This window comes from Aptenodytes forsteri, unplaced genomic scaffold, assembly GCF_000699145.1.
Source record: "Aptenodytes forsteri isolate BGI_AS27 unplaced genomic scaffold, ASM69914v1 Scaffold5, whole genome shotgun sequence".
In the NCBI taxonomy this organism is placed as follows: Eukaryota; Metazoa; Chordata; class Aves; order Sphenisciformes; family Spheniscidae; genus Aptenodytes; species Aptenodytes forsteri.
Genome location: NW_008795672.1, coordinates 6,659,350 through 6,676,727, shown reverse-complemented (window position 1 = coordinate 6,676,727; position 17,378 = coordinate 6,659,350). Strand labels below are relative to the sequence as shown.

Sequence of the window (17,378 nt, the reverse complement as noted above, 5' to 3'; positions counted from 1 at the left end):
GGTTTGATTTCAGCTTACATAAATAAGACAAGGCATGGAATTATAATGCATATTCCAGACACAGTAGCAACAGGATAGTAAAGGGCTCCCAAGTTATAAAGCTTGTAAGGCTTCCTCAGAAATGGAGTAATCAGATGGTTGCCAGATCATAATCTAATTTCCCTATCCTCACTTGGCTGTTGAGCAAATAAAATTATGTTAGAGGTATCTAACTGCATATACTTTATTAACGTACTATCTTCAGCATAGTTCAAAGAACAGTAACACAATGTCTGTGGCCTTGGAGAGAGGTAAATGAGAAATATTTCCTTTTGTTTTTAACACTGTCCTTTCTTCTTTCATTGGTGAGCCCAATTACAGAGCCATGATGAGACTATAAATTCTTAATATCGCTCCCCTGGCTATTTGTACTTGTGCAGCATTTTCTTAGGTAGAACCGTATTATGGAAGCAATAACGTTTTCACCAGCACAAGCACAAATGGATCATGTCTTATACATTCCGGCTGAGCCAGTGAAGTCTCAAGAAATTAATTCAGTCCATGAGCAACTCCTCACAACCTACTAATATAAAAGCCTACATCATAAAAATGCAATAGGTAGAGACCAGCTTAGCTTGATTACTTCTTTTTACTGCCTTAAATTCCAATAGCTGAAGCTGGAAAGAACTGGACTCACAAAATGGCAAATAAGAAACATTTACTGGATATTGCATTAAAGACAGGATGTACCATAAAACATGGGTGGAATTAGTTCTTGAGCTAGTTACCTTTTCCTGTTTAAGATGACTGCTGACACAATTCTGGATGCAAGGTACCAGAGAACAAAAAGTCTGTATTTAAGAGAGTTGTGCTGTCACAGGAATCCCATCTACCGTCCCTACCCCCCCTCCAAGCTGTCTATCCCCAAAAGTGGTCAGACAAGGGATACGTAAATCACAAAGCATTGCTTTGTCCAGCCATACCATATATAAAATGCTACTACTGGCTCACTCCCCTTTCTCTGAATTGGAAGTACTGCTCAATCAGATGAGATAGCTAGCTGTGCTCAACACTGCCGGGCTGCTTGTTCCTAAGTCCATCATCCTGATTTCTTGCTCTTCTCTAAATTTTAGTTTGTATTTCTGCACTTGCAATAAAATCCCTCCATAGCTCATCAAAGAAATATATCTGCAAACATGTGACACAGAGTGATTAGGAGTGATGAAACTGATTGCATGAGCAGCCTGGTCTTGGTGCAGGGCTAAGATACCTCAGAACACCCCAGAACAACGTTAGGTTGGTGATTTACTGAGACTGTAAAGAAACATACACCTTTTCTCCCTAGACCCCATAACCTGCTGCTGACCACAGATGTGGCTCAGATGGAGTCTAGAGGCCCAGATAATAAAATCTCATTAAGCATATCCATCTTTTGCAAGTGTGTTTAGAAAAAGAGAGCAAGTGACAGAGCGCATTCTCTGGATCTCTTTCACCAGACAGAACAGCATTTGTCCCTTAGGCTGTTGCAGACTACCCTAATGGATATCTGACTCGGGCGCAGTCTAGCACAGTCTCCTGTTACAGCTGGCAGCCAGCATCAGGTGCCTCACAGCCAAGGGCGAGCACAAGACCTCCTCATTAGGCAGGTACTAGATACTCACAAGTTTCAGCCTGGTCTTTAAAACCTAGAAGCTGTATTAAGTCCTTTCCAACTATGTCCCAAATACGTGTTTTCTAGCAGCTGGAATTTGTATTAGGCAAGATTGTTTGTCTGTGTCAAACCAGTGCTGGTAATTGCCGAACTGCTTGTGGATGTTGGTGTGTATGAAAATCTTTCAATCCCTATTCTCAAGCACCTGCTAATTCAGCTGTGAGCTCATTTATCTTTGCAGTGCAACTACCACTATTCGGTGACCCAGTCACGCTGCTGACTACCGCCCCTGAACAAAAGTCATGAGATAACACAGTGAAGCATAGATTGCACTAAAAATGAGTGAGATCATGGCTTAATAACAAAAAGCAGCTTGAGTCCCCAATACCTTCTGATTACATGTATTACACTGACACCAAGTTCATGCATACGCCATCCCCTTTATGTTCAGCCTTAGAGAAGCAGTTAGTAAAACAGCCCATGAAGGAGTTGCCAATATGATGGACAGAGTCCGGCTGTCCTTAATTACGCTATTTTAGCGCTGCCTTTATTTATGCTATTTATCTTACAAGCGAAGAGCACACTAAAGTGAACATAAGATTAAGACAGAAGGTAAGAATTAGCTTAACAAATGCCAGGAATGGGAAATGGAAAAGGAAAGGTAGGAAGATGTATCAGCCTTAGCCCACCTGGTTATAGCTGCACGGCTTCAAGCCATAAAAACAAACATACGAAGTCGTCGTCTCACAGTTTCTGCAGTTAGCATCATCTTACCGTATCAGGTGACTAGTTACCCCCGGCATCCCAGCAGCTCTGGAACAAGGACTTCAAAAGGACATGAGAGTGGAATGGAGTTTGGGGGAAGGATGAAACTCTTGTCAGTGAGTTTCTCCTTGAGCTGGGTTCCCAAGTATGCTGGCAACAGGGTAAACATTACCTGTGTTTGTCAACTCAGTTAACTGCATATTCCCGGTAAGAATTTTGTATCACTCCCACTTACTTATTTTTAGTTTATTGCATTAGAAGCAAGGATATTAATCTTGCTCTGTGCAAGAGATCTTACATTTCCTTCTAGGACATTTGAAAGTATTGCTTTTAGTTTAATAACACATTTTTATTCTCAGCATGTTGCTTCCTCCCTGCCAATATTTCAGCTTCATCACTAATTCATGAACCATCACTCTGGTGAGAATCAGCCCTAGACTGAGAAAAAGAATTCCTACATTTATTTGTCTCTTGGTTTATAAAAGAAACTTTTATCTTCAATAAGGGTTTTTTTTTTATTCTGAAAAATAATCATAAATTAGATTTACATTTGTACAGTCAACAGAGAATTTGGTGCATATATTATAGACCTAAACTAGGTAAAAGGGTATTATATCAAAGGCTGGTTAGTCTTTTACGTGCAGAAAAGTCTGTAGTGGGTTTTTCAAAGCACCATGGAGAGTACCCAGCATCCACTGACATCTGGAAATATCTTTAGAAAATCTGGCTCTCCACAAAAAGAGATCAGAACAAACTATACCCAAAAAACCCTTCTATGACAGGAAACTTAATGAGCAAAATAAGGGTAGATAAAGCTATGGTCACAACGCAAAGGGAGTTATCTGGGGTGGAGCTGTCTCTTCGTTCACGCATGTATTGCCAGGAGATAGCTGGGATACTACCACTATAAAATTAAGTGTAATTGTCCCTGGACAACATCATCTTTCTTGGGTAGAATCCTGTATCATTCCTTCTGCTCTCTAATTCTGCAATGGCTGTTTGACAGAACTGGTTTCCTAATGCAGGCTCTCCTGTTAATTTTATGTTTTCTGATAAAGTACGAGAGCAATCCTTCCCAGAGTGCAGCTCACCGTCACCATTCTCTCTCCTTCGCAAGCATTCAACCTGAGAGATCTCAGGGCCCCTTCTGACCTTAATATTGCAAATTATTTCTTAAAGAGAATTACAAACACTTCTGAGGGGAAGGCATGAAAAAAGTAATATGCCCAACACTCCCAATTATGGAACTATGACCAGACAATAAAACAGAAGAGAAAAATTCCTTCTCCTATACTTAACATTCAAAGAGAAGGTTAATTCCAGCGTAACTCCACAAACTAAAGCATATGGCGATACGATAGCAAGTTAATTGAAAGATCTTTTAAATACCAAACTGCAAAAAAGCATGACTACAGTTTAAAATCTGCTTCTCTTGAGAGGGTAAAATACCTCTATTTAGTTTAGTTTGCTTTCCCCTGCCAGGGTTATTAGTGCCTTTTCTGTTACTTTTAGATGAGTTCTGCATAGGAGAGTAACAAAAATTACAAACACTTCTGAGGGGAAGGCATGAAAAAAGTAATATGCCCAACACTCCCAATTATGGAACTATGACCAGACAATAAAACAGAAGAGAAAAATTCCTTCTCCTATACTTAACATTCAAAGAGAAGGTTAATTCCAGCGTAACTCCACAAACTAAAGCATATGGCGATACGATAGCAAGTTAATTGAAAGATCTTTTAAATACCAAACTGCAAAAAAGCATGACTACAGTTTAAAATCTGCTTCTCTTGAGAGGGTAAAATACCTCTATTTAGTTTAGTTTGCTTTCCCCTGCCAGGGTTATTAGTGCCTTTTCTGTTACTTTTAGATGAGTTCTGCATAGGAGAGTAACAAAAATTATTTGGGAATTTTTATACATTCAGAGTTTTTGTCTGCTCCAGCCAACATTAGTGGAAGGAAGATCAAGGATCCACTAACTGTAAGACATCAAAGTGTTGCTAAAAATATATCAACTGTGTCACATATTTAACAAAAATTCTCCCCAGGACAGGAGTATTTAAGGGGATCTTTATGGAAACACTAGAGAAATGAAAGTAAGTCATGAGAAGAAATACAGCTTGTGTAAGATGACTTCAGAGGGACTTTGAGCTTGTCAGAGGTTTGTAAAGTTTATACTACAAAACTGAGCAGACTAAGGAGAAATTTGTGACAAGTCTTCCTGTGTTATTGCAGTACATTGCCAATTTTATGGGCGAGAGCATGAAGATGACTATTATTCATCTCTTATAGGCAAAACATTTGAGGCTCAGGATTTGAGAAAGCTTTAGATGCTTCACTACCTACCACAGCAGTAGATTTAATTATCACGTCACAAAACACGGTAAACTGAATGTGCTGCTCACAGCGAGGTGGTGATGAAGAGTGGGAGAAACTAGCACAAGTAAGAGGGAGAAATAATTTGGATGGAAAAATGAGTAATTGTGGAGCTCCCACACAAAACCACCCCAGATGTTCTGGGGAATTTCAGATCTTTTCATTATGGAAACCCATCTACGATCAACCAAGGGGAGGAGGCTCATTCCCTACAGCACCAGAAACAGCTGTGGTTGTCCTGGCTGCATGACACCAAAGAGATGGAGATAGAGCCATGCAAGGTTGGTTTGTTTGTTTTGGACTGATTTGTTTTCTTTTTGAGTTGTGGCACACATTTTACCCAACCTTCTAATAGAGTACAGGTTTAACAGATTCTAAGATCACAGAATCATACAATGGTTTGGGCTGGAAGGGACCTTAAAGATCACGTAGTTCCAACCCACCTGCCATGGGCAGGGACATCTTCCACTAGACCAGGTTGCTCAAAGCCCCATCCAACCTGGCCTTGAACACTTCCAGGGATCAGGCATCCACAACTTCTCTGGGCAACCTGTTCCAGTGTCTCACCACCCTCACAGTGGGTGAGAAATCTACGCTGAAAGAGCGTAGATTTAGATTAGTTTAAAGCCATTACTCCTTGTCCTATCACTACATGCCCTTGTAAAAAGTCCCTCTCCAGCTTTCTTGTAGGCCCCCTTCAGGTACTGGAAGGCTGCTATAAGGATGATACTGAGTATCTTTAACAAAGACCACAGACTGTTCCTACAAGGAGGTGGAAAGGTGGGAATAAATAAGGAGGCTCCTGCTACTGGGGAATAATATTACTCCATGGATATCTGAACAGTTGTGGTTCAATCACAGCTATAATAATGACCATATATGAGTGACCTGAAAGACACTACAAATCCAAAATGATCATTAAATTGGTAGCACACCAAATCAGACAACGTGGTGTCAGTAGTACAGCTAGCATGTTTCAACCTGGGGAATATTTACAGGATCAGGCTCTTCCATTTTGACTGCGATGGCACATGAAAAGCATATGTAAGCTGACTAGAGATAAAGAGTTCCATGCAAGAGAGCACGGTATCCTGAGACTATACAATAAAAGCAATGCCACAACATTGCAGAGAGAACATCGATGGACCTTGGAATACACTGAAAGTTGGGATAGTTTACACAATTGCATTGTGTTCTGCAACATCCATGGGAGGACCATGTATTCCCAAGTCATTGGTTTCAGCGCAAGTGTGTACATATCATTCTGCCCCAGTACGCAGATTATTTAATAAGACTGTTACCTTGTTCACACCATCTGCCATCGCTTGCAGTGTTAGCTCTCTAGGTCCATCCACAGTCTTTCCATTATCAGTTGGTCCCCAGCTGGCACTATATATGTCTATGACTTGAGGCATATGACTGATAGAGGAAGCCTCAATAATGTCTGTCATAAATGGCTGGTCGAGCATTCGAATACCTGTGGATTTAATCAACATAAACATGAATCACTCATTACCCAGCACAAGATGAAATCTCAGCACCTGGAGAAGTCCCCCAGTTACAGGTATTTTAATTCACTGGCAGTTTCACCCACTCAGTAATTCCGCACTCGGCATTCACGTTTCACCAGGGTGTGCTTACACAGCAGGATGGCAGCACTTGAACACCCAGCCACAGCAATGCAGCATGGCCCAGAAAGAGAAAGCACTTTATTGTTAGCTTTCTAATTACATAGTATTTTCCATCTACTATTTGAAAACACTTTTTAAACAGTAGCATTCAGCAATCTCAGCATTTCATAGCATTTAAATAATATTCATAGTATTTAAAATAGTATTTTGTAACAACCAGGGAAAAGGATTAAGGCTTCCCCACATCCCTAATTTATCTCAGTGATGCGTTGACACTTCATTAGTTTTTCAAGTAATTTTTCCTGTTTATTTTGGTTCTTCTCCAGAATTTAATCAGAGAGGGGAAACACACGACACAACAATTTCCTGGAAAAATATCATTGTGTCAACATGCAGACTCAATAGCAAAATATGGCCAGTATTTGGAGAAAAAAGCAAACTAAAACCTGCTTCCTTTAACCCATACTGCAGTAGAAATCGAGGTAAGAGTTTAAACGATACAATCCTAGGACATGCCAACTTCATAAAACCTCAAAGTGTTGGCCTTAAGCAAGCCAGAGAGTGTGACAAAGACAGCAGCGCAAGCCCTCACATCATCATAGGACAGTTTCATTGATAGCCAACCTGTCAGTGGCTTTTGGATGAGACCTGAGCAACCAGGGACACATTCCAACTCTCATTTGTAGCCTTGAGTTGAAGTTAAGTTTTTCCCAACAGTTTTAGGACACAGATGGGACAGAAATCGATACCACAGAGCCAAACAGTGTGAATGGCAGCGAGGACCCTGATTTAGAAGCCAGTGCTTTTACTATATTCAATACAAAATCCATGTGCCAAATGTGAGGCTAGAAAAAGTGGTATAAACTTCAAATAGAAACCAGACCAAAGCTGGATATTCCTGATCTGTTAATTCAAGCTAGAAATTATGAAGTTAAACTCAATGAGTGAGAAATCCCTTCACATGCTTGTAAATGCAGATCTGCGCTGAAACCACAGAATTAATTATTGACCCCGGGGAGGTGGGGGAGCAACAGGAGGAGCCAAGCCATCTGGTTTGACTTTAGGGCAAAAAAGAGGTATGGGAAGCAAAACACACGATGCCCCAGAACCTTGGCTACAAACTTCCAATTCTACCTGCAAACATGGACCTTGAATCATGTCAGCAGCAGACTCTCGGCTCTAATGAGCTTCCAAGATCCCACTGACCACACGGTGGTGCTACAGGTGCACGCTGTCCTCAGGCAGGAAAGGCTGGCTTTTCCAAAAATCGGTGGGGATTTTGCTACAAAGTGGACAAGTATGGAAGGCTATTTGTAGGCTGTTGTCATGAGAAAAGGCCTTCACCTCTTCATTTTTAAGCAACCGGCTTGAAGTTGTAGAGTTCTACTAATAATACAGATGAGGTCCAGCCAAAATCCCATGCCTCAATTCACATTCCTCTAAAAGTAGCTATTGCCAGAACGTAAATTTTGTGAAATGTCCTATCCCTGAAGGGGACGTTACCATTACTGAAGAAAGGGGACAAGCACTAGACCTGCCTGGCCAGTTACTAACTCTCGATGATATTTCTTGGGGTTTGTCTTAGCAAACACTGCTTGGTGCCCTTCTACCATGGAGATTCAGCTTTTGATTGTGTAGGTGACAGGTGAAATGTAGCCTTCCCTAGATTCTTCTGACACCGCGGTGAAACAGGGCAGAGCAGAGCTGCCCATGCATACACACTGTGATCCATTCCCAGGAAGCAATGGGTGCATCCACACTGGTGTTTTGGTGTGGATCGGGGAATGAAAGTGAAATTCATAAACATCTATCTCTGCCTGCTGTGCCTCGGTTCTCATCATGGAACAGTCTTAGAGTGGGAAAACTGGATTTCTTAAGATTAAACTAAACTGACACATGCTATCCAAGAGCCTAACTCACTCCAATCACTGTATTCAGTCTATCAGAGCAGACGAGCTAGTTAGCAGTAAAAATACCCAACACACCCAAGGTGTGAATGCTGGGTGCTAGGCACCACCCATTTAATTTTGTGCATCTGCTCCTACCACTCTGCATCATTTGTTAAAATAGAGGAAACCAACGATCGCAGAGATTTACAGCACTGTGGGCCCTGCCCTGCGAGAGCCTAAAGAATAAGAGCAGCATGGGATTTGCCTTTTCAAATAGTTTCTAAGTGCAGCAGGAATTTATATTTTACCTCCTGCAAAATGAGATTTGTCGCAAGTGATTCTGCAACTATGCAGGGAAAAAGTACTGAAAATCAGTATACAAACAGGAGTTGGCATAAGAAGGAGCAGAGCTGTTCCTTTACTATGTATTTAAAGAGGCTATATACAGCCCTCAATTGAAAAGGCAAAGCCATGGAGAAATTCCTCTCCCCAGCTACTGTGAAAAGTAATAAACACACGGCCCAGTGCCAACCTGCAGTCCTGTCCTGGGCAATGCTCCCTGTCTCTGCAGGAAAAGTTCTGCCTGAGGCATAGTGGCATAAGGACCGTTTACACTTTGAATTGCTACCGTACCTGCCACCTTGGAGTTGTACGCAACTCCCACGCCGCAGATGTTGTTGTTGGCAGCAGCAGACACCTCTCCCGCACACCTCGTCCCATGGCTGCAAAAGGGAAGACAGAGACACCACGTGAACCCCAGCTAATGCATGTGCTGAATTGAGCTGGATCACCGCGATTCTTGTTTTTGCCTCATAGTCAGCTCCCAGCACTTCAGAGGAAAACCATTCCATGGCAAACTGTTGAGTGCTGTACTTGGATACTCGTATGAGCTCATTCCTTCCTGAAGCAGGAGATAATCAATTTCCCCCCTGCAGTATGAGCAATGCTTGCTCTGAGGTTAACATGCATATTTACGCTTCATTTAGCTGTAAAGTTATTCAGACCTTTTCTTTTTAACTTTGTCAAACAGGTTCTGCCTTGTTACCAACTATTAGTCAGTAGGAACAGTCCCTTGACAGAACAGTGTAAAAATAAGATCAATACTAATTCCTTTATTTTTGTGACTTGATAGTGTGATACCCATTATTTTGAACCCCACAGAACAAAGTCTGATTGCCTTTTTGCTATTCAAACATGTATAAGGAGTGTATCCCTGCCCACAAAAAAAATGCCATGGAAAGAGATGGGTGCAACATCAAGCTGGAGTAGCAGAAGGGAGCCACAAGGGTGACTGCACTCCTCAGCAGCAGAGCTGTGGCCCAGCTGGCCAGGCCCAAAGCTGGCCAGACCCAAGGCACCTGCATCCCTCTCCTCTAGTGCCTAATTCCCAGGAGAGTTGACAAGGTGCTCCAGCTGCCAGCTCACGGAGCTACTGCTTTCTGCTCAAGTGGAAAATGTCTCTGCTCTGACATGAAGGTCCAGGTTTGGGCTGACGCACGGCATTTCAAGAACACTTGGCGTCTCTGAAGTGCTTCACAGCTCTTAACAGAGACTCTTTAATTGGCAGTGGCTCTGAGGCAGTCTGGCAGGAAGGCAGATTGCATTTTCCTTACTCCTAATTCATCAGAAATTAAACCACAGAGAAGATAAATATGAACAATATAATCTACTTTTAAAAAATTAGCACAGCAGCAGAGAAACTAGTGAAACCTGTGCTGCTGTCAGGTTTTTTTAAGTTTAAGATGTTGAATCAATATGAATCTATCCTACTGTTCACATCAATCCACTCTGTGCACTAAAACTCACATTGCTCCTATAGCATGCTAAAGATTCATACTATTAGCAGTGCTGTATTATAAAGGCTACGGAATACCAGATGAACCATCCTGGGAGGCAGCAGAATTGTTTTGTTTTAAGCATCTCTGGCAAAGGTGAGTGTAACATTAATAAAGGGGTGAGAAGTAACACATTCTTTTTCCTGCTGTACTTGGAAGAATATGTTTTTAAAGGCAGCTCCACGAAAGAAAACGACTGGCCTCGAATGTACACAGTGTCTTGATCACGAAAGGGTGAAGATCTCATGCGAGTTCCTTTTACAAAGGAGGCAGAGAGGAGAGTAATACAGATTACTTATTCAGCTGCTGGAGAAATTTCTTTCAACAATCAAGCAGGTTTTCCCTCATGCCCTTGTTCAAGGAACTGTGAAAAAAATATACCGTTGCTAGGCATTCATTATCTAGTCACCTGTGGGCTAGCTACAAGCCATGGAGCAGAATAAATGGCTTTGTTAAAAAATTGTCCTGACTGATGCTGGGGTGCAAAAAATCGGTGACACTGCCAGGTGAGCTCTTTCTCTCACAGAGGGAAAAACTGTATTAGGACCTTCCTGGTAAAAAGATTTTATCAGAAGGTCCTCTCCCCCACCTCGCCTCCCCAGCGCACTGGCCCACATGATGGAGACTGCAAGCAGACCTGTTCCAGCAGCTCGGGGTTTAGATACCGTGCTGCTGACTGGAGAAAAAAAATGATGTGTGAGTTAGTGGAAACACATTTGGTTGAATTATTAATGGCAAATAGCAGACTTTTCCAATGTAGCCCTATTTGCTGTTCATGTATCATTGATAAACCCATTGTGGTTTCTATGAAGTGACCCATGTCATAGGCACAAATCACATCTTTTCTCTCCAACGTTCACCTCTTCACTATTATTTCCATGTTTAAAACAAGGGGATAGAAAACAATTAAGAATAATTTCAGCTATGAACAAGTTACTTCAAAGGTAAACCACATAGTAGCACGCACAGCAAGTTTTCCATAAACATTATATAAATGCAAACATTTTACATGAACATTCATGAAAACCTAAGGTGGGAGAGGGTGATTCAATTGAAAGTCAGTTTTGCCTTCAGCTGGTTTAAATAACATATCTGTACTAGTTATGAAAATGTCACTCTGCTTTGTCTTTGAAAACTATTATCTAAACCCCACATTTTTTAAGAAGTCAGAGGTGGTACAGATTTTCATTGGGGTTCCTTTTCATCTGCTTTTGAAAGGCTTCTGCAGACAGCAAAGGACAGGATTCATCCTTCCTAACTTCAGCTGTCTGCCGGGGGAGGGCTATGCAGAGCTGCAGTCTCAATAGCTGGGACGATCTGTGTATCTCAACCACTTTAGTTGCCTGCACTGGGCAGCAGTTAAATATGCAAAGCTCAGGGGGACACTTTTGTGGGGCAAATGCCATCCCCTTTTTACTCACATGACATTGTCAGCTTCTGAGCATTTGAGTGTTTGCACAAGGAAAAGCGTTCCCCTACTTTGGGGAACGTGCCACTCTGCCTGCATCTAAACATGCCAAGAACCAGCAGTAGTCTGTGGCTCCTCCTTGACACTTGCGTCGTTACACTGCATGTAGAAACAGCTGCTAAATCTGTTTATACAAATTCTCAATTATTATGTTGTTTCCATTGTATTGACTGAAAAATGAGGAGGAGGGGAACAGGTGTTTTTACCCTGTTAACGAGCACTGTCTGGAAGCCAAGGGGAGTTCCTTCCTTGACTCAATGGTATTTTGTTTGGATCCATAATAAGTAAAGGACATTTTTACCTCTGAAGAATATAGGTTTCCAAGATAGTGAATAATTTTTTCCCAGCTAACTCTTATCTGGGTGAGAGAATATACAGAATACAAAGGCTACAGGAGTGAAAATTATTCATTATTTGTATCATGGCAGAAATTCACAATCTCAGTGCTCTGAGATGGGGAACCCTGAGTTGTGTCTTCTGCATGCTCGCAACAAGAAATCAGAGGGTTGTACAGAAAGGCCAAGCTATCTCTGACTCCTATGGGCGCCTCTGCACTGCACAACACGGTACATGCCAAGGTACTGAATGTGGTTCAGGAGAAGTGGGTGTTAAAAATCACAGGCAGTTCCCAAAGTGGTTCCTAAAAACCAGAGTGCTGTGGAGCTACCTCTGCTTTTGGGAACAGGGCTTGATTCAGGTTCCTTCACTGCTCCCACGGCTCCTCAGGCTCAAACACAGCCCTGCCCCATGTTGCACCCAGTGTCCCCTATCCTGGCTTGGTCCCCAAGCTGTGGGTCTGAACACAGTCAAGCAGTCAGTACAGTAAGCACGGGAATAAATCCCTTGACTTCCCAGTCAACTGTTACAGTCTCCCTGTAAGAGCAGCTGAACTGCCCGACTGCAATTCCCTGCCCGAGGCACCACACTGTCCCCTTCCAAAACCCACCCTGCTTGGTTTCATAGGCCAGTGGCTGTTAGCTGGAAAGGCCAAAGTGCTTACAGCATCCTTAAAAAGCACAAAGTGGAAGGGGAATCTCTGCTTACAAGCAGAGCAGCTGCGATTAATGAAATACTCCATGCAAAAACCTCTCCCTTTTTTTCTTAAAGTCTAATGACACTTTGCACATGCAGCTGGCAGCTCACAAAAGCCCCTTGGTTCATCTCTTTAAAAAACAGTCCTCTGCTTCTTGTTCCACAAATCACTTGAATTGCTCACACAGAAATGTATTCTTTATGGAAAAAGGGATATTACGCTATCCTATTTTGAGTGTGATTGTCCTGCATGCATAAAATTCAATGGGAGATACATCACTGACTGCAAACTGAGCAAGACGGAGCCTTTATTGCAGGTTTCTCTGAATGGCTTTTCTGTGTAACTACTCTCTATTCAGACGCACCTTTGCAGCTACACATATGGATAGACAGACTGTCATAGACAGACAGTTGTAACCTACCAGTAATAATAATTCAGGAGTCAGAAGTTATGACAATTGCTTATATATGAGCACATCAGCTTGATTAACAGTATAGCCAAGAAATACACAGAGAGAAACACAACTACTCCTGAACAGCTGGATATCGTGTGTTGGTTTGCATCTTAGCCTGGAGAAAACATGAAATCTTGCTTCTTAAAGCCTTCTTGAATTGTGCAGGCAGGAAAGGGATGCTTTACTGAATGTGTTGCTCCTGTGATTTACCTTGCAGGGCAGAAAATTCCCTGTCTCACCAAAGAAACCTCGATGTTTGTGACAAAGAATGCTATACTTTCTACGTCAGTTTTTTCTGGAAAGAATAACAAAGGAAATCAGCAAAGCAATCTCTGCATTGCTTTTCTCCTCCTGACTTGCTGACTTGAGCTCCCCATCCTCTCAAGAAAAGAAATAGAAGAAAGTGTTGCAGTTCTCTGAAAACCTGAGTCACGTTGTTCTCAATATTACAGATGCTGCTCACCCTCGATTCTTCACTTAGGTGCCTGAAGTTAGCCAGAGGCACCTGGGGCCAGAGACCATAACCTTTGCCACATCCAGGATGCTCAAGGCCCATTTTAAGAGACTTTAGGAGGTAACTCTGCCTCCAGGGCCACCCTGCAGAACATGTGAGGACTGCAAACTGTGCCCCACTATAAAATACTTGATAGCAGCACAATCAGTGTTAATGGGCCTTGGCAGAACACACTTAGTTTTATGAAGTTCCACACTGAAAATGACAGAAGCTACCATTACCCACTAAAGTTAAATTTAATTTTCCTCCGTGCTGCTCCAGAGCTAAGTGATATCTTTCTCCTACAAAGATCCTTTGCATAAATAAAGCGAGAAAGGCAGCAGACCTTCACAAATTAGAGCCCTAGTCTTTCTCTGACTTTCCATTCACTAATTGGATTCATACTAGTTTAAAAGTGTTAGATGTCCTTTACCGAAATGAAGGAGAAATCTCATTGGCATCTTGCTTTGGCTGAAAAATGGCAGGACTACAAAGGAGGACATCACAGCTCCTCAATCTGTTTGATCCATTCCAGGAAGCCTGTGTCTGGGGGGGACCCCCAGCCGCTCCACATCTTTGTTGTGCCATTCTGACAGAACTAAAATTGATTTCTTTAGAAATAAAAACAAAAAACCCATACAAAACTCAGAGGCCATCCATACACCCATACTAAGTTAGAGATGAAAACCACATCAAATAGGCCTAAAATATTTTTTGATAAGCACTAAGACTGAGGCCTGAAACCTTTGAAAGTTTTCAAATCCTCAGTGCTGCTGCTATTTAAATGTTGGTAACATCAATTATATTTACATCTAGAAGACATTTGGAAATGTCTTTGAAAATGTCCTGAAACAATTTTTGCAAATCCTAGCCAGAACCTGCCTGAGACCCTGGGCAGTATGTCGCAGAGCCAGAGATGCTGGATGCTGAGATTGCCAAGTAGTAAACACACCTTATGGCTGTGCCTCGGACTCTGCACCCTTGACTACCTTAACATCTTGCTATGAGCAGTTAGCCTGACAGAAAGGGCTTTTTCATGGGACGGATGCAGAATCCAGGGCACACACTTTTTGAAAAACTGTCAATGTGTGTTTCTGTTCCATTCTAACCAAAAATTAATTTTGGGAAACAAAAAAGGTCACATTTCCTAAAATCTGAAGCCTCTTCTTTTGGGCCGTTCTTATTTATATCATACAGAGAGGACCAGACGTTCACCTGCTGGAAACTGGCTAAGTTCAGAACATACTGAAGGAGGAGTGGGTCTTGGGCAATCATGATGTGTTAGAAATATCACAACAAGCACAGCTGCACTGTTGATTCCAGGTTTACAAACACAACAGAACAGGTTCCCAGTCAGTGTACATGGACTTCAATTCCTCCAGCAGCTAGAAGTATCTCAGAATCAGCTCTGAAATGCTACCCACGTACACTGTCCTTAAATCACGGTGAAAAGACAGATGATTCGGAACTTATGTAAGATTTACTTGTTTTTAAACTGGTCATTCTACACCATGCTGCTTTTCTGCCTTAGTCTATAATCTGATGAAACTACTTTTTTCCCCCAAAAGCCTTTTCCTGTCTCCAGCTTACTCCCTTTAAAATTAGCTAGCAGCTAGCAGTGATACTGCCTCAGACACAGTAGATGGGAAACCGGTCAAAATTGTATTAAATGTATACAGATTTGGGCTACCATAATGTCCTAGGATAGCTGACAGAAAACGGCACGCAGCTAGCACCCATTCAAACAATTTACACATATACTCTCTTCTGAAGCAGCGACTTCATTTATAAACCATAAAATGGTTGTTCAGCATTATCTAGAGGCTACCTAAAAAAATGAAGTCAGAAGTAACCTCTAATTTTCAAGCAGTAGTGAGACTGCAGCTTCTGTTTTGGCAACCACAGAATTGAGCAGAAAAAGGACATTCCACAAGTATCAGCCAATACTTGTAATTTCTTAAGCAAACCAAAGTGAAGAGCAGGCTGATCAAAACCCATTTACCTGTTAAACCAGTCATCTGTGTAGCGGGGGTAGGGGTAGGGATCGTTACTGCTGAAGTCGTAGCTGGCTTTGGCATTCTGCAAAACACAAAGAGGTTCAGTAAATCAGCAGAAAAACAGATGTGCAGGGCAAAGTGGAACACAAACTGAGGGGGAGCTGAGAATCATTAGTAAACTTTGCCCTCTTCATTCTGTGAGATGCATCTGGATGCAAACTGGTCCCTGTTGTGCTGTGCATTTCCCACACCAGCAAGCCTGGGGAAAGATTCTTTCTGGGGTGCAAAGCCTCCTGTGGACCATTAGTACTTCCAAATAGCATGGCTAATTGTGAGGTGGTGTGAGAGCTCGGGCTACTACTGAGGGACTGTTCATCAACACTTACAAGAGTATTTAGGTATTATGCTACTTGGTGTGGCACGACAAAGGTTAAACCCTGTTTTCCAAGCAGTGGTGGAAGTGACCAGACACTTGGGTCTTCCATCATAGAATTACTTTTTAAAAACTCATTTGTGGTACTACAACAAACAGTCAAATTTCTAAAAGCATTTCAATGCCTAAGAATGTAAGTTTCTCAAAATTCAAATGTGAAGACTGCATTAGTGGTCAGCACATATGCCTGAAAATCCCTTTGCATATTTTCTTGGTCCTTTAGTTGTCTGAACAAATGTGGCTTTCAGATGCTTTTGAAAAATGTCATCCCATGTCTCTGCTTTTCATATAAATCTAAATCATTCCTGATTTTGCCCCATCAGCAGAGTTAAGGACACTCAGCAACTTTCTGATGCTGTATCTGAGAAGCAAATGGAAAGTTACGGAAAGTCAAGTGCCATCTTCTTTCTTCTCTCTTAATGAAAAAATAAATAAAGGGTGACTGAAAATTAAGCTTTTAAAAATATTTAGAAGCTTCCTCTCAAGTGTATGTTTACAGTGTTTATATTTTAATAAACACCATACTCAAGGAACAGAATTATGTTAATTCTTAATTAATGTGTACTTGTATTCTTGTTTCAGATTTGGCTGAGCATGCTATTGAAGATAATTTGAGACTCGTGTATGAATAGCTTTGCTCCTAAAAACATTCCCCTTCAGCAGATTCTCAGTTCCTGGGGTACAGGAATAGACAGCCCATTGGTAGCACCAAAGTCTTTGGGTTTTGGATTCAAAACCCCTAACTCTCAAAAACTCTTGTGCCAGAATGTAACGGGGACAACATCGTCCTTGATCCTTGGAGGGTAAAACTAAGTATCTTTCAAGTTACTGTACAGTAAATTTTTTGGGTGATCATTTCAGGAAGCCATTGAATGGAGCAGAGATTTGCAGAATGTTTATCACACGGCTTGATGCTGTTTTCCAGCTCAGACATAGCTGAATCCCTTTCTGAGTATCCTTATTGATGTCTCCGTATCTCTAAACTAAGGCCCTGATTTTGAGCCTGAAGATGCCTTCCAATAATGTCAGCTATAGCCACAAATTCTCAGTGCTTCTAAGTCTCTGTGCCCAGGTGTTTGTTTAATTTACCTCTTTTAATTACCACAACTGCTTACACAGCACTTTGAATGGCATAGATTTGTATGAGCTAAGAGTAAACAGAACATGAGTTTTCGGCCATGGAAAGAAGGGGAATTTGACAGTGATCTATAAAATCATGAAGAGCACAGGGAAGGTGGACAGGGAGTTATTATTTACTACTTCTCATAATATAAGAACTAGTGGGAATCCATAGAAAATTACCAGAGGGGAGATTCAGAAGCAGCAGAAAACAAGAAGTAACTGTTCCACAGAACGTATGAGTTACAAAATTCA

At 41.7% G+C, this 17,378-nt stretch overlaps 1 protein-coding gene across 1 annotated transcript in view; it reads right to left on the bottom strand.

Annotated features, from left to right (window-relative positions):
• The window catches only part of PCSK2 (proprotein convertase subtilisin/kexin type 2), an 85,490-nt gene that overhangs the window by 16,405 nt on the left and 51,707 nt on the right, over nt 1-17,378 (bottom strand). The window contains exons 6-8 of the mRNA XM_009282565.1: nt 15,577-15,653; nt 8,925-9,013; nt 6,073-6,248 (exon numbers count right to left, since the gene is read on the bottom strand). Coding sequence (XP_009280840.1) covers nt 6,073-6,248; nt 8,925-9,013; nt 15,577-15,653 — 342 coding nt within the window. The remainder of the gene's footprint in view (nt 1-6,072; nt 6,249-8,924; nt 9,014-15,576; nt 15,654-17,378) is intronic.